Below are 22,747 nucleotides of genomic sequence, written 5' to 3' on the forward strand. Positions count from 1 at the left end.
CTAGTTTTGTTTCTTTGCTTTTTTTTTAAAGAAGCAGAACCCAAATGTAGATTCTTGGTGCCCCAAGCAACTTAGCCTCAACTTTTAGAGACTGCTAAGGCTGGGGAAACGGTGGAGAAGGAAGTGAGGTGTGCTTGGGTGTGCCGGCCACTTCCGGGGAGCCTCTTTGCCCCCGTGCTCTGTGAACTGCAGCTGGAACACAAACTCCATTTTCAAAGCTTCATAAAACCTTTTCCCAGGCCTTGCTTTCCCTGGCTTCATGGCTCTCTGTGGAAATGAGAGCCCGTGTAACTGCCTGACACAAAACTCGGAGTGGGGAGCCATTCTGTGCTCTCACGCGGTGGAGGGTGGAGTCAGAGCATGACTGTTCCTGGAGCCTGCACCTCAGCTCCCTGCGTGTCTCTGCATGGCGCTCCTTCCCACAGTCGCTCATCTTGCCTTACCACTTGGTTAGGGCCTGCTGCTCAGCTTTCTGAAGTTGGCTTCACTGATACTTTCTATGTAAGCGTTGAAAGGCATTTTACTTTAAGAAGAAAAGAAAAAAAGAAGCAGCGGCCGTTCCATTCCATCTGCCTACACGCTCTTAACCTGCTTTGTGAACTAAAACCCTGTGACCTTTGCACACCAGCCGGTATTGCACCCCCCCCCCAGCAAAGGGAGCTTTGAGAGCTTTGAGAGCGAGCGCTTGGTGGAGTAAACTTTAAGCAGGCCCAAGTGCGTGTGCAGTGGGTGCTCAAGGGGCTTCCTGAGGGCCCGCCCCTTGCTGGCGTTTTGCATAAATTATCTTATTTCACCTCAGAGCAAAGAATCAAGTGTGTATTTATGTCCCAGCCAGCCTTTTGTGGTGAGAGAGAAGTAATCTGTCCTCACGGCTCCTGGAGCTGCCTTCCTGAGACCCAGGCCCAAACAGCACCAAACCCAAGCCTGTGCGCCCTCCCTCGGACTGCCCTTTCCTTTGGTTTTATGGCACTTGGGAAGGGCTGGAGAATTGCTAGATTTCTCCTAATCATCTTAAAGTTTCCCATAATCTCGTATTATGCTCGTGCGCCAGGTGTGCGTTTCATTTGTGTTTTCTTCTGAGACTCAGGACAGCTCTTAGTTAAAGTGTGGAGAAGGACTTGCCCTTAGTTGACCTTTGCCATGTCTGTGACTTGTGCCCTCCCACGTACGTACATCAGACTGGAGCAGTGAGGTGTTTGTAAGTGGAGCTGACATGCCTGGCTGGTTGAACGGCGATTGAATTGCTAAGCTCCAGTTGCTCCGTTTGGACCGCACTAGGAATCTCCAGTAACATGCTGCTTGCCCCACATACGACTCGGCTTCCTCAGACACCTCCCCTACTTTCAGAGACTTGGAAGGGACTTTCTGGGGCAGAGGAAGAGGACTTGGGGGAAGGAATGGAGACGGTGCTTTTTGGTTTGGAAGGCTGGTCTCTCTTTATTCTTATTATTTATATTATTTACTTTGTGTTGGGTGCATACTCCATGGCACATGTGTGGACGTGAGAGGACACCTTGTGAGAGTCAGTTCTTTCCTTCCTCCATGTGGCTTCTGGGGTTCAGACTCAGGTCGTCAGGCCATGCCCAGTGTCTTTTCCCACTGAGCCATTGTGCCAGGCATGGGGGCTGTTCTTGCCACAGTGGTTTGTTTGGTGTCTGAATGAGAGCATCAGAGGCTAAGAGAGCCTCTGGAATTCCCGACCACTTTTCAAGAATAATCACTCATTTCATGGGTACGCGTTCACGTCTTTCCTTTTAGAGTATCTTACACGTACGCCCCAGGAACAGGAAGCGGTCATGAGAAACAAGAGTGTCTGGAGTTAGTGGAGCGTATGGAAGCCTTCCCAGGCTTGAGGCTTCAGGGGAAGAGGGATTCAGGGGTTACAGACACTTGGAATATGATCTAGAAAGGAGAGCATAGTTTCCAAGGGGGCCCCACAGACTTCTTTCCCAGTGGGGAAAAGACACAGCCAGAGATCCACAAGGGCCCTGAAAAGCATGGAACCTGGTGCAGGACCAACATCTCTCTGCCTCTGCCTTCAAACGGGGCTCTGTGGTAATGAAGGTGAACGAAATGGTATGGCAGAAAAATGGATCTAAACCGGGCTATGTGCTGGCAGTGTGTGTCACTGTGTTCTAGCTCTTTCCAGGACTTTCCGTCCTTTCTTCTCTAAAGGTTCTTGACAGCTGAACTGCTGAGTGTACTCTATGCTGGCCTCAAACTCAGGAGCTGAGCTCCTGCCTCGGCCTCCCGAGTGCTGGAATTACAGGCATGTGCCACCATGCCCTGGGCTTCCCAGGTCACCCACAATACCGAGATATGTTGATTGAATACCCAGATTGGTTGAAGGAGATGACCAGAGTGTGTCTATTGAGGATGAAAGGGGCTAGGAAGAACTAACGTTTGGTGCAGCTACAGCCCAGCAGAGTTGGGGCACTGCCACAGAGAGCAGGGCTGAGAGTGGAGGTTGCTTCGTGGCCAAGGTTACTGCGCTCCAAAGCTTTCCGGCAGTGACAGCCCACCCTCTGCTTCCTGTGGGTTGTGTAGACCCATCCTGATCCATTTCTGCTATGGTCTTAGCATTGGCAAGCTGGACATGGTGGCTTATACCTGTAATCTCAGCACTCAGGTGGCAGAGGCAGGAGGATTGATGCAAGTTGTGGGTCAGCTAAGGCTATCTAGTAAGACCTGTCTCAGACAAGACAAGACATTGGATGGTCATACACTCTATTTTCCTATTTTGGGTAATATTGCTTATGGTGCCTAGAGTGGAGCCCAGAGCCCTGTGCATTTCCATAAATACTGTGTCACTCCCAACTCTAGTGCATCAATTTCTTCATCAAGTTTAAAAGTTAACATTTGTGAGCTGAGAATGGAGCCCTGTGATAGAGAACACATGCCTAGCATGTGTCAGGCCCCGAGTTCAATTTCACAGCACCTCAAAAGAAATCACCAAGAAATTAGTAACCTGAAGTTGAGGTTATTAAAGAGCCAAATGAGAGAAGTTAGCTCTCAGTTCAGTTGTTGGCTAGTCAAGGATACTGGCTAGACTCTAGGCATAGGATTACTTCTCTGTGCCCACAGATTACATACAACTCCATGGGAAACATTGGGGGTGGGAGGAGTACCAAATAAAGATGCCTGTGTTCCTTGGTCTACTGTAGTAGACACAATCCCAGAGCTTAGGAGACTGAAACAGGAGGTTTGCTGTATGTTTTGTTTTGAGACAGGGTTTTTCTGTAGAGCTGAGCTGTCCTATGCCTTGTAGACCAGGCTGGCCTCGAACTCACACAGAGACACCTGCCTCTGCCTCCGGAGAACTGGGATCAAAGGCAGGCACCACCATGCCTGGCTCAGGAGGATTGTTTTTTGTTTTTTTTAGGAGGATTGTTTTAAGTACCAGGTCAACCCAGTCTACATAACAAAACCCTGTGTCAAAAAGACAAAACCAAAATGTTTCTATTTTGGGTAGCAAAAGAATGACTCCTTTTTTCTTTCTTTCTTTTTTTTTTTTTTTTTTGTTGTTCACAGAGATGCTACAGTTTGTCAGCAATCAAGTGGGAGAGTTCCCTGATTTGTTTTCAGAGCAACTTTGTAGCTCCTTCCCTGGAGGTGGCAGCAATGGTGGCAGTGGCAACAACAGCAGTGGCAGAGGCAACAATGGTGGAGCCACAGACCCTGCAGTACAGCGGTCATTCAGCCAGGTCCCATTATCTACCTTCTCTCCCTCAGCTGCCTCCCCTCAGGCTCCGGCCCTGCAGGTCAAAGTCTCTCCTACCCCACCAAGGGCAACCCCTGTTCTCCAGCCGCGACCCCAGCCCCAGCCCCAACCTCCAGCTCAGCTGCAGCAGCAGACGGTGATGATCACCCCGACGTTCAGCACCGCTCCGCAGACGAGGATCATCCAGCAGCCTTTGATATACCAGAACGCAGCGACCAGCTTTCAAGGTGACGCAGAAGTCAGGGCACTTGGTGGCTTCCGGAGCCTCCGTGCCAGTGTGCAGACAGACACTGCAGACCTAGCCTCCCTGAGCGGGAGAAGACTTTAGTCTGGTCCTGTCTGGACAAGTTTGTGATCATTGGCAGAATGGTGCAGGGATGTATCTCCTTTCTCAAAGGCTTTAATGTCTCTTAGACCTACTTCCAAGTCCAAACCTGGGAAAGGCCAGGTTGTCCTGATAACTAGAGGTGGAGTTCTGAATAAAATTAGGTCTGAAACTTACTTGGCCATCAGATCTGAGCATCCACAGATGAGAACTGGTCCCTCGGCAGATAACTCCTAAGCTAGCACTGTGGAGATAAATTCCATTTTTAAAATAGGTGCTGCATCTCTAAATAGCAGCCGTCACGGCGGGCACGCGGTTCATGTTGATGGAATGCGCAGCTGAAGTGCTTGTGCTTGCTGTGATGTGCTGTGTCCCATGACAATGGGGAGCCCCGGGTAGGCTCGGTATTGCTCTCAGTTTGAAGACATAATTTTCTGGTGGGTTTGGAGACTCTGGAGGAGAAGATAAAAAACAGAAAGCAGAGACCATGATCTCAAAGCAGATTTCCCATCTAGAACGGATGGGAAGCAATGAGGCCCCGGGGGGTTGTTGACTCTCGGCGTCTATTAACTCGATTGCAGGCGCAGCCATTTGCCACGTAGCTTCCCTTACATTCGCTCCAGCACCCGGAGTCATAAAACAATTTGTACTCATTCCATCAGATATTGATGCAGTCCTTATGGGACATTCCTATTCTCTAAACCAGCTTGTAAATGGCTGTGCGCATCTTCTTCAGCAGCAGGTGGGAAGCCGAAGTCATTACAAGACACCCCGTCCCCAAGTCACACTGCAGCTGTGGTGACATTGTGCGTTCCTTGCCCATGTAACTTTGCTCTCTTCTTCCCAAAGTCCTGCAGCCTCAAGTGCAAAGCCTCGTGACGTCCCCGCAGGTGCAGCCCGTCACCATCCAGCAGCAGGTGCAGACGGTACAGGCCCAGCGGGTGTTGACGCAGACAGCCAATGGCACACTGCAGACCCTTGCCCCCGCCACGGTACAGACGGTCGCTGCGCCACAGGTGCAGCAGGTCCCGGTAGGTGGCTTGGAAAGGAGTCTGAATTAGTCCTTGGTTAAAACCTGCTGAGCCTGCTATCGAGAGCATACACAGACCAGGGAGGAGGAGGAGGGCTAAGAAAGGAACCTCTGAGTACCATTGCAGAGATCTGACTGAGCCTCGCCTCTGGCATGCAGTGACTGTTGACACATACGATGGGTATATACAGCTGGGAAGAAGGGCTCAGCGGACAGGCACTTGTTACCAGGCCTGGAAACCTGGGTTCAGTTCACACCGTGGAAGGAAAAACCAGCTCTTACAAGCTGCCCTCCCACAACAGATGTACCAAGTGTGCATTTAGAGAACAAACGGGATGGAGAGATGGCTCAGCCGTTAAGAGCACTGACTGCTCTTCCAGAGGTCCTGAGTTCAAATCCTAGCAACCACATGGTGGCTCACAACCATCCATAATGAAATCTGATGCCCTCTTCTGGTGTGTCTGAAGACAACTACAGTGTACTTACATATAATAATAAATAAATCTTTTTAAAAACAAAAAACAGCGTTTTAGGGGGCTGGGGAGATGGCTCAGTGGGTAAGTTTGCTTGCTTGCTTGTTTGTTTATTTGCTTGCTTGCTTGCTTGCTTGCTTCATTGGTTTGAGACAAGATCTCTCTTTGTAGTCTGGCTGTCCTAGAAATCACTCTGTAGACCAGACTGGCCTCAAACTCACAGAGATCCACCTGCCTCTGCCTCCCAAGTGCTGGGATTAAAGGCATGCCCTGCTATATCTGTCAGGGTGATAGCCAAAATAGAAGAAGCTTCTAGTTGATTAAGAGTGCTTTCGAGGCAATAAGGCGAGCTTCGGTCCTGCTCTGACCTGTATGCACTCAGCTAGGCATGTTTGCACACGTGTGTGGTCAGCACACACGTAAAGTATATATGAACTTACTTAGACTTTCTTACTAACAAACGAACATTTTTATTCTGTGTGCACGTATCTGTGGGCGGGTGCACACATGTGGCAGTCGGAGGGCAGATTCAGGGGTCAGTTCTCTCCTTCCACCTTGTAAGTCCTGGGGCTCAGACTCAGGTCATTAAGCATGGTAGCTGGCACCTCCACTGATGAACCTTCTCAATGGCCCCAAACTAACCTATCTTAAAAAAACAAACAGAAACAGACAACCTGAGCTTGCCATTCTTCCTTCCTACCCGTGCCCCTGGCTCTCCCGACCCTAGCCAAGGCCAGCTCTCTCAGCCTGAAAGCCTTAAAGCCTTACCGTTCTCCTTAGCTGTCCCCTTCCTCCCTCCCCTTCCACACAGGATGCAAGCTGCACAAAATAGCCAACTTTGGGAATTGTCTGTAAGGGATTTCCTTGTTTGTTTGTTTGTTTGTTTGTTTCCAGTTTCAAGAAAATGTTCTCTTATGTTTTCGTGATTAGTCTACGCAGCAAGGAAGAAACAAAAACAAAATAATAATCATGCTCTTTTTTGTCCTCCTCCTTCTAGGTCCTGGTGCAACCTCAGATCATTAAGACAGATTCCCTTGTGTTGACCACGCTGAAGACAGATGGCAGCCCTGTCATGGCTGCAGTCCAGAACCCGGCCCTCACGGCCCTCACTGCCCCCATCCAGACAGCCGCCCTTCAAGTGCCAGTAAGGGTCGGGCTCTGCTTCCTCTGGGCTCAGAGTTTCTAAAGCCCGCTGCTGAGTACATGTGGGGAGCTTAGTAGAATGTGTCCATCAGATTGGAAACATCACCCCACTTTTAGTTTGTTTCTTCCCTTGAAGCAGTGTTGTGGAGTTGTGCTGTATTAAGTCTTGGGAGCTTGTAAGGGAGTGGAACAGAACCCTAGATGAGCCCTGCTGCTGGACGGCAGCTCCTCACAGAGCCGTCATCTTTTTTTACCATTGTTGCCGTGGGGTTTGACTGCTAAAGGACCCTAGGGCCACCAGACAGGGAGAGGTATGAAGAAGACAGACAAGGAAAGCACCATCCTTCAGTTACAGGATCCCAGCCACTTTGAGTAAAGGTTATTTACATTTTGGAAGCATTAACATTATTCATAAAATCTGAGAGCTAGAGTTGGAGAGGTAGGCAGTGGATAAGAGCGCTTGCTTAGCACACTCAAGGCTCTGGGTTCAGTCCCCAGCAACTCATAAACAGGGTGTGGTGGACGGGACTGGAATCCCCGAACTCGGGAGATGCAGGCAGAAGGTGCAAAAGTTCAAGGTCATCCTCAGCTACATAGGGGCCAGCCTGGGCTATGTGAGACCTTGTCTTAAAACAAAATAGAAACTGCTAAGAACTAGAAACTATTCAAATGTCCGTCCATGGGAGAGAAACAACTCACAATACACCTGTAAAATAAAAGTATTCCCAACAGTGATAGGAAAGAAAAGAAGCCCGACCCAGACGGTCACACTAGTAATCCCAGTAGTAAGACGGTCAAGAGTTGAAGCGTGGGCTGGTGAGATGGCTCAGCGGGTAAGAGCACTGACTGCTCTTCCAAAGGCCCTGAGTTCAAATCCCAGCAACCACATGGTGGCTCACAACCATCTGCAATGATATCCGATGCTCCGATGCCCTCTTCTGGTGTGTCTGAAGACAGCTACAGTGTACCTACATATAACAATAAATAAATCTTTAAAAAAAAAAAAAAAAGAGTTGAAGTGTGACTGTGCTGTGTGACAGAGCAGGGTTATAGGGCAGGACTTAAGGGACATTCTGTATGGTAAGGGGTTATAGGGCAGGACTTAAGGGACATTCTATATGGCAAAGTGTTATAGGTCAGGACTTAGGGGACATTCTGTATGGTAAGGGGTTATGGGGCAGGATTTAAGGGACATTCTATATAGCAAAGGGTTTTTGTCTTGGATGCTACAAGTTGCATGCATATGCAAAACTTCGAAAGTTCTAAAAATGATACTTGTTATATGTAAATTATTCTTTTCTTTTGTTTATTTTGTTTGTTTTTACATAGGGTTCCTCAGTATAGCCCAGAACTCAAACTCAAAATCTCCCTGTCCAAGCCCCTGAGGGCTGGGGTTATAGGCCACCTTGCCTGATTGATGGGTTGTTTTGTTTATTTGTTTGTTTTTATTTTTTTGAGACAGACTCTTCTATGTAGCCCTCTGGCTTAGATCTCACAAAGATCCACCTGCCTCCTCTTCTCAAATGCTGGGATTAAAGGTGTGCGCCACCAGGCCGGCCCAGTAAATTATTTCTAATTCTGATTAAGTAAAGCAGGTTTCTGTCTCCTCCTTAACCATTTGGATATTGAAACCATTCATTGAGGGAGAACAAAACTTAGTACACATAGAAACGAGGGGCGGGAAGCTCTGTGGGAGCTCTGACAAATTGAGAGAGCAGCTCTGAAGGAAAGTATAGGTGTTATCCTGCACGCTCTGGTGGCCGGAAGAAATGCCAGCATTTGCTTGTCATTGAGAAGAGGAAAAACTATGTCACAGACTAGGAGAAAGTTTTCTCTGGGTCCAGCTAATGCTCCTGTATGTGTGTTCAGAGGTTACTGACAGTTTGACAGCAAAACCATACAGCATTTTCCTAGCAATCCCACCCCGCCCCCACCCCCATCCCCGCCCCCGCCCCAGGCCAGAAGTTAAGGCCCAGCTAATCTTTTGGTGGTGCTGTTTATTAATAGTGATCTTGAGAGGAAGATGGGAGTGGATGTGCACAGCTCTGGGCCTCTCAGGACCTGACCTCCTTAGCCCAAGAGGGTATCAGACAACGTGAAGCACTCCTGGGTGATACCCCATATGCAGGAGCAGCCCACTTCGTGTTGTGAGGTTACTGTATTTAAACTAACAAAAGGAAATTCTGCTCATGTTCTAGACCCTGGTGGGCAGCAACGGGACCATTCTGACCACAATGCCTGTGATGATGGGGCAAGAGAAAGTTCCTATCAAGCAAGTGCCTGGCGGCGTGAAGCAGCTGGATCCTCCCAAAGAAGGAGAGAGGCGGACAACACACAATATCATTGAAAAGCGCTACCGGTCCTCCATCAACGACAAAATCATAGAGTTGAAGGACTTAGTCATGGGGACAGATGCCAAGGTAAGAGCCAGGAAGAGCACTGACTCAGGCCCAGTGTCGCCTTGGTCTCTGTCATGCAGTTAGGGAAGGTGCAGCCTTAATGAGTGGACACAAAAGGAAGTTAGAGACGGATTTTTGTTGAATAATCCTGGTGTTTAACAGGATTGTAGAATACTGCCCAGATATGGTGGCATATGTTTATTATCCTGGCATTCGGGAGACAAGGCAGGAAGATTACAAGTTCTAGGCCAGTCAGGACTAAAAGTCAGTTCCGTGAGTGAATGAATGAATGAATGAATGAATGAGGAGGCTTTCAGAGGCGGGTCAGCAGAAGAGCAGGTGACACTCTTCAGAAGACCTGGGTTCTGTCCTAGCACCCACGTGGTTGTTTACAGTGGCTGTAATCCTAGTTCTGAGGTCCCGTGTCCTCTGTGTGTCTCAGGCACCAGGCAGGCATGACAGGCAGGCAAAATACTCATAAAATAAAGATAAATTAATCTTTAATGAGTAATTATCTAGCATAAATGGAGTGTTGAAGGTTGGTGATGCGATGACGCCTAGTACATTTACTCTGTCACCTGTGCTGTGTGACATGCGGTGAAAGAGGGAGATAGCGCATCCTACCTTGTTGACAGGTATAGGACTATGTGTACCTTGGAGGTAACTTAGGACATTCTTGACTTTTTTGGGTTTTTTTGAGACAGGGTTTGTCTGTGTAGCCCTGGCTGTCCTGGAACTCACTCTGTAGACCAGGCTGGCCTTGGACTCAGAAATCCGCCTGCCTCTGCCTCCCGAGTGCTGGGATTAAAGGCAAGCGCCATCACCGCCTGGCTCTTGACATATTTTATAGTGCTCCCTTTCAGGACAGAAGCAAGAGTGCAGATCAACTCTGCACAAGAGCAAAGCAGAGGAAATTAATTTTTTTTGCATATATCTTTTTTTTTTTTTTTAATGAATGTGTCTCCTGGGAAGTGGGAGGTGCTATTTTTTTTCTTGTTTGTTTGCCACTTGATTTCCTTAAAGTTTGTTTTTATGCTAGATTATTATGTGGATTATTATAGTCAAATAATTATTGTATGTCAGTTTTATGCCAGGTTCCAGGCTATAAACTCTTAACATGTATTGTCTCATGAAGACCTTACTACCAGCCTATGGCTTAGATCCTGCCATTATTCACATGTTAAGGATTAGGAGAAGTGAGGATTTAGCTCATGATAGAGCTAGAATGGGCCAGACCTTGGGTCCGTTGCCTAGGTCCAGTCCCTAGTGATGTGTTAGTCTTGGCCAGTGAAATGAGCCAACTCAGGCCAGATTAGCGTATACAAAGGCGGGTTTAATGGGAACCAGCTCTCCAGTGGGTTCACTGATCCCAAGTAATAAAGCCAGGAAAGTTGGCAAGGCCAAGGGGTTAGGGGTGGGGACGGGAGAAGCTTGAACACACATACAGGGAGAGAGAAAATGCAGAGAGCGGCAGAGAGAAGGAGACAAAAATGTCTCTGTTATATAGGGAAAAACCTCTGGGTAAGGGGTATAGCAGCCGTGCCCTGTAACGGGTAGGGACCAAGAGCTGCTGGGAGAACCTAGAGGCCAGGCCCACTTTGATATGTTAAATATGCATCTCAACGCTTGTCCTGAGTCTGAAACCCAGCACCTGGTACTATCACCACCCCACCAACCAAAAAAAAAGAAAGGAAAGAAAGAAGAGGTCCAGAGTTAGGGCGAGCTCTGTGTCCACCAGCCAGCCATGAGCCGGGCCCTGGCACCTCGCAGCTGTGCTTCCCACGCGTGGACTGTGGGGCTCTGCTCTCTCAGCTCCACACGCACGGCCGTAACTGTGTTTCGTCTGCCTTCCTTCCAGATGCACAAGTCTGGCGTTCTGAGGAAGGCCATTGATTACATCAAATATCTGCAGCAGGTCAATCACAAGCTGCGCCAGGAGAACATGGTGCTGAAGCTGGCCAATCAGAAAAACAGTAAGTCTGCCTGCCGGAGGGCCAGCAGACCTCACAGGGGAAGTCCTGTGGCAGGCACTGAGAGGTGGGACGCACATGTGTGTGAGGCCCCTCTCATGTGGGACTTTATAAAAATGGAGGGACTTGTCTTTGCAGAGCTCCTGAAGGGCATCGACCTGGGCAGTCTGGTGGACAGTGATGTGGACTTGAAAATTGATGACTTTAACCAGAATGTCCTTCTGATGTCTCCGCCGGCCTCCGACTCCGGGTCCCAGGCCGGCTTCTCTCCCTATTCCATTGACTCTGAGCCGGGCAGCCCTCTGCTGGATGACGCAAAGGTATGTGCTTCTGAAATGTCTCACCCTCAGAATCTCTCATTTTCTGTAAAGGAATAGTGGCCACAGAGCGCTGACCCAACCAGCGGTCTAAATGGTGTAAGGTACAGGGGGCTGAATGCCCTGTGCCGTTAGCTGTCTGTGAGGTGGGAGCTGCTCAGTATGGTCCATGCCTGTAACCCAGCCTGGCAGAGGATCTTGAGTTCCAAGCAAGCTGAGGAAGACCACCCTCCCCCCACCCCACCCCCATCCCCCTAGAAAAGGGCCTCTGGATGAAGAAGCCACAGACCCTCAGACCCTCAGACTTAGCAAGTCAGACAGGGAATGAGGACACAGAGCAGCTGTCATGCGGGTGGGCTCTGGGAGCCCCTGGACGCACTCCATTACTCTCCCTGCCTGCCACTAATGGGCCTGGCAAGACCACTTTCTAGGCTGCTCTGCTCGATTAGAGCAAGGCCGCCTCTTGGTGCTCTTTCCGGAAACAACTACAATTTGCAATCTAACAGTTAGCATTCCACCAACTGAGGGCTCTTAAATGGTCCCTGAACAAAAGAGCCCTTGGCAATTGAAGTTTTAATGGAATTAGTTTGCAGAGGCCCTGAGCACAGTGATTTCCCAGAACCTTTGGAAACACTGAATCCTGTCCTGCGTCTTGCAACTGGAGTCTTTCTGACTCCAGAAACATGTGGTTCGTTAGTATCTAGTTTGTTCATGTGAGGGTTACCATGTTGCTCTGGCTGGCCTAGAACCTGCTATGAAATTAGAATGAACTCTGTCGGCCTCCTGGTCTTCCTGTCTCTACCTGCGAAGTGCCAGGATTGCAGGCATTGCCAGTGCCTTTGATGTGTGTGGTACTGGGGAGCCATTTGGCCTTGTCCGTGCTAAATACATTCTTTTTTCTTTCAAGACAAGGTCTCACTATACAGTCCTAGCTGGTGGGCTGGAACTCGCTCTGATCTCTATGTAGACCAGGTTGGCCTCAAACTTACAGAGCAGCTCATAACTGTAATGTGAGTTCCAGGGGGGCCAACACCCTCACACAGGCAAAACACCACTGCGCATAAGATAAATGATTTTAAACAATAACAATTACAAATCATGGCTGTTCTGACTCGGAGCTGCTTTTCTGAAGGTCAAGGATGAACCGGACTCTCCTCCTGTGGCACTGGGCATGGTGGACCGCTCTCGAATCCTCTTATGTGTCCTCACCTTCCTGGGCCTCTCCTTTAACCCCTTGACTTCCTTGCTGCAGTGGGGAGGGGCCCACAACACTGACCAGCACCCATACTCAGGCTCGGGCCGCAGTGTACTGTCACTGGAGTCAGGTAGGTGGGTCCCCTAATGCTGGCTTGGGTTGGGTGGCCTGCTGTGGCAAAAGGACCCTGTGCAAAAATGGGCTTCCCACCTGCTTGCTGCTGACGGGGCCCAGCCTGAGTTAGATATAATAAGACAAGCATGAGTTTGTTGGGACAAGCAAAACCAGTCTGGCACCTGCTTTTGGAAGGGACTGGGTGGGAGAGATGGGGAGGTGCTTGTTTGAGGGGCCGTATGTCAGAAGTGAGACCGGTGTCCTAATTTCCTCTTAACTGGGGGTTTTGTGGCACTCAGCACCATGGTGCCAGGGTATAAAAGGACTCTTGTTTAGGCTGCGGAAGTGTGTACAATTTCCTCTGAAACTGTCACAGAAGGCTCACACTTTGATCTTGCACCCTGGAGTCCGTCAGGTGCCTGGCTGTCCCGCAAGGCTCCTCTGGTAGTCTCAGCCGAGTGCCCCTCTCTAGGTGCTGGGGGCTGGTTTGACTGGATGGTTCCAACTCTCCTCCTGTGGCTGGTAAATGGTGTGATTGTCTTGAGCGTCTTTGTGAAGCTGTTGGTCCACGGGGAGCCGGTGATTCGCCCACACTCACGCCCCTCAGTCACCTTCTGGAGACACCGGAAGCAGGCAGACCTAGACCTCGCCAAAGTGAGTTCCGTCATCCGCCTTTCTTCACCTTTCTCTATGCTCAGGGAATGTTGTTGAGTCCCCAGTGTGAATCAAGCCCTGTGGCAGGTGCTGGGTGACTGAGGAAAGAGAAGAACCACCCCCCACCCCCCCCCCGTATCTAGAACAGCCACAGGGCAGTGAAGGAGGGTACCCCTGTGTGTAGATCATGCTGTGCACACAAAATGATCTCTGCAGTGGGACATACGAATGCTGTGAGTCTTGAGGCGTAAGCAGGGCTACCCTGGACAAGAGGATGGGCAGGCAGACGTGGCAGGGCCTTTCAGGCGAAAGTGTCCTGAGAACTGTATCAGCCACTTGTCTCCTTACTGTAACCAAATACCCAGCAGAAGCAATTTAAGGGATATTATTTGAGTTCATAGTTTCAGCCCCACGCGGGAAAGGCTGGTGGCCGTGGGACAGGAGCTTGTGGCGTGGTATCTCATGTCTTGGCAGACCAGGAGGCACCAGAGCGACAGGGAGAGATCACTCACAAGACCTGCTGCTTGCAATCCATTTATGTCAGCCAGGCCTTGGGCCCCGAGGTTCCACAGCCAGCTGCGGCAGTGCCATGGCTGGGGACCACATGTTGGAATCCATGAGCCTGTGGGGACATTCACAGTCAGACTACGGTCAGGTAGACAGACTACAGACAAGTAGACCATTTGAGGCTATGTGTCTGTGTCGAAGGAAGAAGCCAGTGAAGGCTGGCACTGTAGCTAGTTGCTGCGTGCACAGAGTTTTAACTTATAATTAGGTTTATTTTTTTATTTCTGTCTGTCTGTCTGTCTGTCTGTCTGTCTGTCTGTCTGTCTGTGTGAAGGTATATGCACATGAGTGCAGGTGCCCTTGGAGGCCAGAAGAGGGCGTCAGATTCCCTGGAGCTGGAGTTACAGCTGGTGATGAGCCTCTTGGCATGGATGCTGGGAACCGAACTTTGATCCCTCCAGAAGAGCATCGAGTGTTCTTACCTTCTGAGCTATCTCTCCAGCCCTCTGCATTAGGTTATTTCTAGTTCTCTGGGGAATCAGGGAAGATTTTAGAACAAGAAAATTAGTTGAAAGTTTTTATTTGGAATCACTGTAAGGAGAGATTATGGGGTGGGTTCTGTGTCACCTGATGACATTGAAGAGGCTACCCATGTACACTGTGGAATCATGTGACTCAGATCATCCCTGAGCATAGCAAACCCAGAGCTTACTCTCCCTCTGCAGGCTGCCACACCTGAGTCCTCCCACCCCTGGTCAGTGCCCACCCGAAGCCCTGGGGTCCTAAAGTACAAGCGCAGTGCAGGACAGCAGTTCATAGGAATATCCTAGAGGCAGATTTAAGGGTGTTTGAAACTCATCCTGGTGGCCTTGGGAAGAATAGGTTAGCGAAAGGAGACAGTGAAAGATACAGAAACAAGCTAGGAGGCTCTTAGAATGGGTAGAATAAGAGAGAAACAAGAAGGTAGAATTGAATAAATATTTTGAGATATAAATTAATTAGCAATGATGTTAACTCAAAGGTGGAAGAAGCTGGATGGTACAGAGGACTCTTTCTAGGCTGTTGCCTGGAAATGCTCTGATGCCTTGAGTAGTGAGCAGTGGCCAAGAGGCAGCACTCACAGGGCTGGGTAGAGCCGGTGCTAAGGGAAGCCGCATTCTTGCTGGGAAAAGAGTTGGACTGATTGAGGAGGCAAAGACAGCCTGGAAAACAGCCAGGAAAGGATGCCTGCCATCCTTTGGTTGCCATTGATAACCTCTCTCAGTTATCAATGTCAGCAGGGTGCCGTACACCCCATTAGACCCTCAGCTTGGCAGAGATCCCAAATTGAGGGAGTTCAGCAATTTAGCTGTGAGTTTGCCTTAAAGCTGTGGTTCTTGGGCCTCCATGGGCCACTGAATCACAGGCTACAATCCCAGAGCTGTGACTAAGCAACCCTGAGGTGTCGGGCACAGCAAACTTCCCGAACCTAAGCACGCTCTTTATCTAAAAACCAGTACTTATTTATAAAAGCTGCTCAACACCAGGGCGATGGGGGCGCTCACCTCAAATCCCAGCACCCGGAGCACTCTGACTTCAAAGCCAGCCTCATCTGCCCAGAGAAACCCTGTCTCAAAAAACAAACAAGAAGCTGCTCTGGGAAACTCTAGGACTTGCTGAAAGACAGAACACAGTACAACTTAATTTAATAAAAAGGCCAAGGAATTCCTCAGACTCCACAGTGATTGTGGGATGAGGTTACAGGTGGCCGCTTTTCATGTTTTTGTAGCGCTCCAGCATTTCTCAGATGTTCTTCAATGGAAATTATGTTTTATTCTGCTAACAGGCATGCTTTATTCTGATAACAACGTGGTAAGGTAGATGTGTGTTAAACCCAAAAGGCAGAGGTAAGGCCAGTGACCATTATTCCCACTTGCTGCCTTATAGGGTGATTTCGCAGCTGCTGCTGCCAACCTACAAACCTGCTTATCCGTGCTGGGCCGGGCGCTGCCCACCTCCCGCCTGGACTTGGCCTGCAGCCTCTCCTGGAATGTGATCCGCTACAGCCTGCAGAAGCTGCGCCTGGTACGCTGGTTACTCAAGAAGGTCTTCCAGCGCTGGCGGGCTACTCCCGCCACTGCAGCTGGCTTTGAGGATGAGGCTAAGAGCAGCGCAAGGGATGCGGCACTGGCCTACCACAGGCTGCACCAGCTGCACATCACAGGTGAGAAGGGAGGGCGGCCAGGCGTGCTGCACGGTTGGTTCCGAGCGCCTCTTCCTTGGGTTGTTTTGCAAGCGCTCCACCTTGACTGAAGCCAGCTTACATGGCTTTAAACCAGCCACCAACCTACACTCTCTATAGCTGTATTTTACCCTCCCTTCCTCCCTCACTTCCTTCCTTTTTTTAAAAAAATGTATTGATTTTATGTGTATAGATGTGTACCACGTGTGGGGGCAATGCCTAGTGGAGGCCAGAAGAGGGCGCCAGATCCCCTGGAACTGGAGGTGCCTGTGGTTGTGAGCAGCCATGTGGGTGCTGAGAATTGAACCTGGGTCCTCTGGAAGAGCAGCAAGTGTTCTTAACCACTGGGCTATCTCTCCAGCCTTGAGCTTAACTATTTCGAAGATGGACTTGGGTGTAGATGCACATGCCTTTAATCCCAGCTCTCAGAGACAGGTGGGTAGATTTCTGAGTTCGAGGCCAGTCTGGTCTACAGAGTGAGTTCCAGGACAGCCAGGATTACACAGAGAAACCCTGTCACAAAGAACAAAACAAAACAGAACAAGCCCCCCCCCTTTTTTTTTGTTTTGTTTTGTTTTGTTTTGTTTTGTTTTGTTTGAGACAGGGTTTCTCTGTATAGCCATGGCTGTCCTAGAACTCACTTTGTAGACCAGGCTGTCCTCGAACTCAGAAATCCGCCTGTCTCTGCTTCCAAAGTACTGGGATTAAAGAATGTGCCACCACCGCACGGCAAAAACCCCTTTTCTAAGATGAACATTATTCACAGTACTGTCTCTCCACACTTAAGCATGGCCGGATACACATACTACAATCCCAGCACCAGGAAGGCTCAGGAGTGCAGGATCGTCCTGGGCCAACCTGGGCTACATGAGACCTTGTCTCAAAAAAAAAAAGGAAGAAGAAGAGATAGGACTAGCAAGGTGGCTCAGTCAGTAAGGCCCTTGCCACCGAGCATAATGACCTGAATCAACCCCAGTGACTCAGTGGCAGGAGCCAACTAAGTCCCCCACGACGTGCTTGGACTTACACACGTCCATGGTACACGCAGACACATAAAATAATAAGTGTTTAAAATTAAAAGTGCGGATTATGATGGCTCTTGGTTTCCTGCTCAGGAGTTTGGTTTGTTGACAGAACTGAGAGAAACGGGAGGAAAGGCCATTTGCCAAGCCAGGCTGTGCTGCCCTGTGCTGGACAGTTGCCGTGAGACATGGAGGAGAAATACCTGGTAGACGTTGGACCTGTGGAGTCTGCGGCCCAACTGATGGGCCCTGGGCCTTCAAGGGAGCCCATGAAAGGGACCTCTCATGCAGAGGACGGGTGGGGCAGTGTAGTCAAGACGGGAACTGTGTAACTAGACATCGTGGCACATCCTTTAATCCCAGCACTGGGGAGGCAGAGGCGGGTACGACTCCGAGTTTGAGACCAGCCTGGTCTACAGAGTGTTTCAGGTCAACCAACGGCACATGATGTCTCAGAAAAACAAACAGACCCTGCCCGAGAGGGATGTCAGTCAAAGGTCAGAGGAGAGTTTGTCAAAGGTCAGAGGTGTTTGGCCCTTGGGTAAGAGGGACAGGGTAAGGACAAACGATTGAAGAGACGATTGCTGCTGCTGTACCCATGAGCAGTAGGTGAAGTCCAGAGCTACCTGCTGCTTTGAGCTTTAGCCAGAGGGGAGCAGCCTGAGGTGAGCTTGCGGCTTTGCCAGGAAATCCCCACCTTCAGCTTTGTCCTGCTCCTCAGCTCTGTCCTGCAGCACTGCTTTTGTTCTTGGGTTTTGCCCCCTCATGGCGCCCTGAGAACAGACTCCATGCCCGATCTCCGACCACGAGACTAAGCTGCTCAGTTTTAGAGTTCCAACTAGAACGGTTTCCATCAGCCCGTGTCTACACTCGCTGACCATTCCCTCCCCCCAGGACCTAGGGGCCTCTGAAGGGACAGGGCTGACCCCAGCGTGGCTCTCGTACTGTGCTCTGTCCTCTCTGAAGGAGAAAGCTTAGAGTTTTGTGGGGAAAGCAGATAGCCCACACTAATACAGAGTGACCTCAGGCACTAGGAGCGCCTCCTGCTTATCATAAGGACGCAGCTGGTTACGAGGCCCCCTCAGCTGGTGAGGACAAGAGGCCATGGAGGCCCTGAGGTCAGAAGGCTGCAACTCTGTGAAAGCTCAGGACAGCTACAATGGGGCCTTGGGCCTGTGCCAGGGGCACCTTGTCTGTCCCCTGACCTCACGGTATAAACTATCTCCCTGCTGATCCAACCAGTGTGTGACTAGCATTGTCTCGCTCTGTTTCCCTTCTGTGAAGTATGTAGGAGGAGGGTAAGGAAACCAAGAGCCACTTGGGTTTTGTGTTGTTTTCATTGTCTCCCTTCAAATATTTGGAAATTTAGCCCTTTACCAACAGAATGTGGCCGTGCTAGTGACAGGGCTTTGGGAAGGATTGCACCACACACCTGACTTCTGTCCAGTGACCAGCACTCCTAGCAGCTAATCCTAACAGTAACCACAAGCCAAGTTCCAGTCGGTAGGAGAGGCAGGGAGCCACATAGCTAGTAACTTGCTGAGCCTGCATCCCGTCCGCACCTTTGCACCTTTCTGAGCACAAAGGCCACTTCTCGTCTCCTCTGGCACCTCTTTGACACAAATAAGAGGAGATGTTTGCTTTGGTTCTCGGTTTGCAGAGTATAGTCCTTCGTGGCCAAAGGCAGCTTTCAGCCACAGAGAGAATGCGGAGTCAGCCTGGATCTGGAGGTGTGCGGTAGTCCTCAAAGGCCCGCCCCAATAGCTCCCATCTGTCACCTAGGCCCACCTTATAAAGGCAACACAGTCTGCCCAGGTGGGGAGTGCCACCAAGTGCAGACCCCGTGCTAAAACCCCTGAGTCTGTAGGTGACGGTTTACAATCGCTGTTAATGATTGTACTGGAGAGGCAATGAGACTGTCGTCTTGGAGACTGTTGACATGAGTGTCTGTTTCTGCCCGCCCTAGGGAAGCTTCCGGCGGGATCTGCCTGTTCAGATGTGCACATGGCTCTGTGTGCTGTGAACCTGGCCGAGTGTGCGGAGGAGAAAATCCTACCAAGCACACTGATTGAGATCCACCTGACAGCGGCCATGGGGCTCAAGACCCGCTGTGGAGGCAAGCTGGGCTTCTTGGCTGTGAGTACTGTTCAGTTCCTGTATTATTGGCTTACTTTCCCCCGTCCCTGTGGTAAAGTAGCTTTTGGAAAGGGTATGGTCCATCAAGGCAGAGAGGGTGTGGCAGCAGCGACAGGCCATGCCTAATTACACTGCAGTAGCAGTTAGGAATCAGATAAACCAGGAACAGGGGCCAGCCTACACCCCTCATAGTGACCTCTGTATCCCTATATAATTCCCAATTATACCATGGCCAAAAAGTTCCACAGCTCCCCAAATTGGGGACCACCAGCTGGGGACCAAGTATTCAGACACACGAGCCTATGGGTGACATTTTGCAGTCAGGCCATAATGTTTCCCTGAGTGCTTTCCCATCCTGGGCCTAAAAGCAGAATGCACCCTGCCACTTGAAGGATTTGGGGGGGGGGGTCACTTGTTCTTCCACAAAGGCAAAGAGTGATGAAGAAAATGCAGCAAGATGTCCCCCTTGCTGGGCTTTTCAGGCAGAGAGCCTTACGGGGACATTCTGGTGCACTGAAGTAAAAGCCTCAGTTCATAGAAATACACAGCATGTCTGTCTGTCTATCTGTCTCTCCACCCCCCCACCCCCGTGGGATTCATGTGTAACTCATTTTCAGAGTCTTATTACATCTCCTGTCTGTTTATCTACAGACTGTTTTGAGGGAATACCTTGTATTGATTGATCTCGGGACTATAGATCCACAAATAACAAAGAGCAGCGCTCTGCAGAGCTCGCAGGGCAGCTGCGAGGTGGGAAGTTAGGGAGTGCTTCCCTCGTCGCCTGGCACAGGACGGGGCCTGCGCTGGTTGTTCACAGCTGGCTAATTCCCAACCCTCACTATCGCTGGTTCACAACATCTGCTGACCTCGGGCTTTCTCTTACTCCAGCAGAGAGAGCCACATTTCCCTCAGTGCCCCACTTTGCATAGATAACTGAACACACTGGAATATTTTATCTCTGCCTGTCACCACTTGGTAATGGAGGTGATACTCTGAGAACAGACGGAGAACATGTGTGTGGTAACGCTGATCTTTTGCCACAAGTGTATCATGGTAGTCTACGTGACAGGGCGTAAGGAAACTAACTCTCCCCTCCGCTTTTATAAATAAATGAGACATGCATCGGTTGACTTATCCAGCATATTTTATTTTACTCCTGTTCTGGACCAGGCACTCCGGAGCAGATAGTAGAGAAAAATGTGTTAACTGGCAGGACACCCAGGCGGGTTCAGGCTTGCAGAAAGACATGTGGGTAAGCTCAAAGACAGGACCATTGTGTCACCCCAAAGCCCCACTTAGCTTCATTAGGCGCCATCATTGCTGAGATGCAGCTGCCTTACAGAAGAGCTCTCAGCCTGACTTCAGCACACGGGCTGAGGTTCAGGGAGATGGCTCCACTGAGGTGGCTCTAAAAGCTGGTGACTGGGGCACACCTTGTTGAATTTGGGAGGTTGCAGCAGGAAGATCCCTTGTGCCTAGAAGTAAGTCCAAAGCTAATCTGGGCAACATGGCAGACCTTATCACAAAGCAGGAAGGAAAGAAAATCACCCTTGCCTGCAGCTCCCCCCGAAGGCGTTGTGTGCCTCATCTATACTCAGCAGTTTCATATGTAGTTCCCTGGCAGTCCTCCAGCACATAGGACAGATGCCTCATCCACTCCAGGTGGCTGCTTAGACCTTAAACCTTGGTTTTCCCTTCAGTTTTTTAACCTAGCGAGAGATCTTGGGCATCTTGTTTTGCAGAGGTGGCTGGCACTCACGTGAGGCTGTTAGGAGCACTTCCTGTATTTGCTACAAACCACTGCAGAAAGGAAATGTTTTTAATTGTCACCCACCGCTGTGAACACACCCTCATTCTAAGTGTCTAGTGATGGCTCTGCTGGGGCAAAGGGGTAAACACCTGAGACTTTAGCAGGGTTGCCCAGTGTGCACTGCCAGTAAGGTGGCAAACAGTGGCGGGCATCTGTTGTGCCTGCCCCTTTCTGTCCACTCCCTTTTGGAGCAGCTGGGTTAAGAGTTGCAGACAAGGGGCTGGAGAGATGGCTCAGCAGTTACGAACCCTGTCTGCTCTCCCAGAGATCCTGAGTTCAATTCCCAGCACCCACATGGTGACTCACAACCATCTGTAATGGGGCCTGACGCCCTCTTCTGGCCTGTGGATGTATATGCAGCAGAGCACTCATACATTTAAATAAAAATTGAAAAAGAAAAAAAAGAGTTGCAGACAGGCCAGGGAGGCAGGTGGGTCTCTGAATTCAAGGCCAGCCTGATCTATAGAGCGAGCTTCAGGATAGCCAGTACTACACAGAGAAACCTTGGGGGGAGGGGGGCGTGTGGGGGGAAAGGAAAGGAAAAAAAAAAGAGGCAAAGAGCTGGCGTTTTGGTTCTGTTTGTTTAGTTGTTAGTGGTTCCAGTAACCTACGAAGTATTTATGTCTTAATTAGTTTAGTAGCTTGTGGAGCGATCAGACATGCAGTTTGAAAGAGGAGACAATGCTTTTATTTTTTTAGGCCTTTGAGGCAGATTTTTAAGATTTACTTTTGTTTGTGTGTCTGGGTGCTCTGTCGGCATAGATGCTGCACCACATACAAGCCTGTGAGCCTCCTTTTGCATCCTCTGAAAGAGCATCACCCAGTGCTTTTGACTGCTGAGTCATCTCCAGCCCTTGGCCTTAGCTTTTTGGTTTGGTCTGGTTTGGTTTGATCTGGTTTGGTCTGGTTTTCACACAGCATCTCTCTAGCTAGCCTTGATGGTCCTTGAATTCACTACCTACATCAGGCTCACCTCAAACTCACAGAGACCCACCCACCTGCCTCTGCTTCCCAAGTGCTGGGATTAAAGGGGTGGGCCACCACACTCACCTTGCCTCCACCTCTTAAGTGTAGCTGTCATAGACATGTACCACCATGGCTTAGACTCAAACTGGACACAGCACCCCATTCCCTGTTTCACGCTGGTTTCCACATGCTAATTGCTTTTTAGAACAAGACAAAACAGTCAAAAAAAATAGCTTCCTAAAACTTATTAGCTTTACACAAAATACAATGTTATTTAAAGGAAGGTAATGTAGTCTGGCTTTTGCATCTCGAAGCACCTCGGTCTGTTGTGTTTCATCTGTCTACATGATGTCCGGTATCCATGCTTAGAGCAGGAATTGCAGGTACCACTTGGCTCCCGTGAGCGTTCCCTGTGCCACTTAGGGTTCGTGGCACACAGTCGCCAGCTGTAACGGAGGGCTGGAGCCAGTCCAGGCACACTGGGCAGCTCTCGAGAGCTAAGCAGTCCTGGGCAGCTGCCTCGCCTCTCATGCCAGGCAGTTAGCAGATGAGCTACAGGAGAGGCTCCTGTAGCTCAGAGAGGTCTGGTGTCTCCAAAATTTAGAGGGAAAGTATTTTTTTCTTTAAACTGGGAGTATTATAATTGGAGTATAAAGCCAAGAAAATTAAAAGAGCAATAAAAATTATTCTCAGTTTCCTATACAGAAGCCTTTATAGTTGTGCTGCCTGTCTTGGATTTATGTT

At 49.7% G+C, this 22,747-nt stretch overlaps 1 protein-coding gene across 2 annotated transcripts in view; it reads left to right on the top strand.

The window, feature by feature from the left end:
• Positions 1-22,747, top strand: part of Srebf2 (sterol regulatory element binding factor 2) — a 58,111-nt gene that overhangs the window by 18,938 nt on the left and 16,426 nt on the right. For both annotated transcript variants that reach the window (NM_033218.1, XM_006520685.2), the window contains exons 2-11: positions 3,532-3,948; positions 4,896-5,077; positions 6,547-6,693; positions 8,891-9,112; positions 10,950-11,064; positions 11,200-11,381; positions 12,511-12,703; positions 13,160-13,341; positions 15,775-16,051; positions 19,058-19,227. In NM_033218.1, coding sequence (NP_150087.1) covers positions 3,532-3,948; positions 4,896-5,077; positions 6,547-6,693; positions 8,891-9,112; positions 10,950-11,064; positions 11,200-11,381; positions 12,511-12,703; positions 13,160-13,341; positions 15,775-16,051; positions 19,058-19,227 — 2,087 coding nt within the window. The remainder of the gene's footprint in view (positions 1-3,531; positions 3,949-4,895; positions 5,078-6,546; positions 6,694-8,890; positions 9,113-10,949; positions 11,065-11,199; positions 11,382-12,510; positions 12,704-13,159; positions 13,342-15,774; positions 16,052-19,057; positions 19,228-22,747) is intronic.

The sequence above is a fragment of the Mus musculus genome, chromosome 15, assembly GCF_000001635.26.
Source record: "Mus musculus strain C57BL/6J chromosome 15, GRCm38.p6 C57BL/6J".
Taxonomy (NCBI): Eukaryota; Metazoa; Chordata; class Mammalia; order Rodentia; family Muridae; genus Mus; species Mus musculus.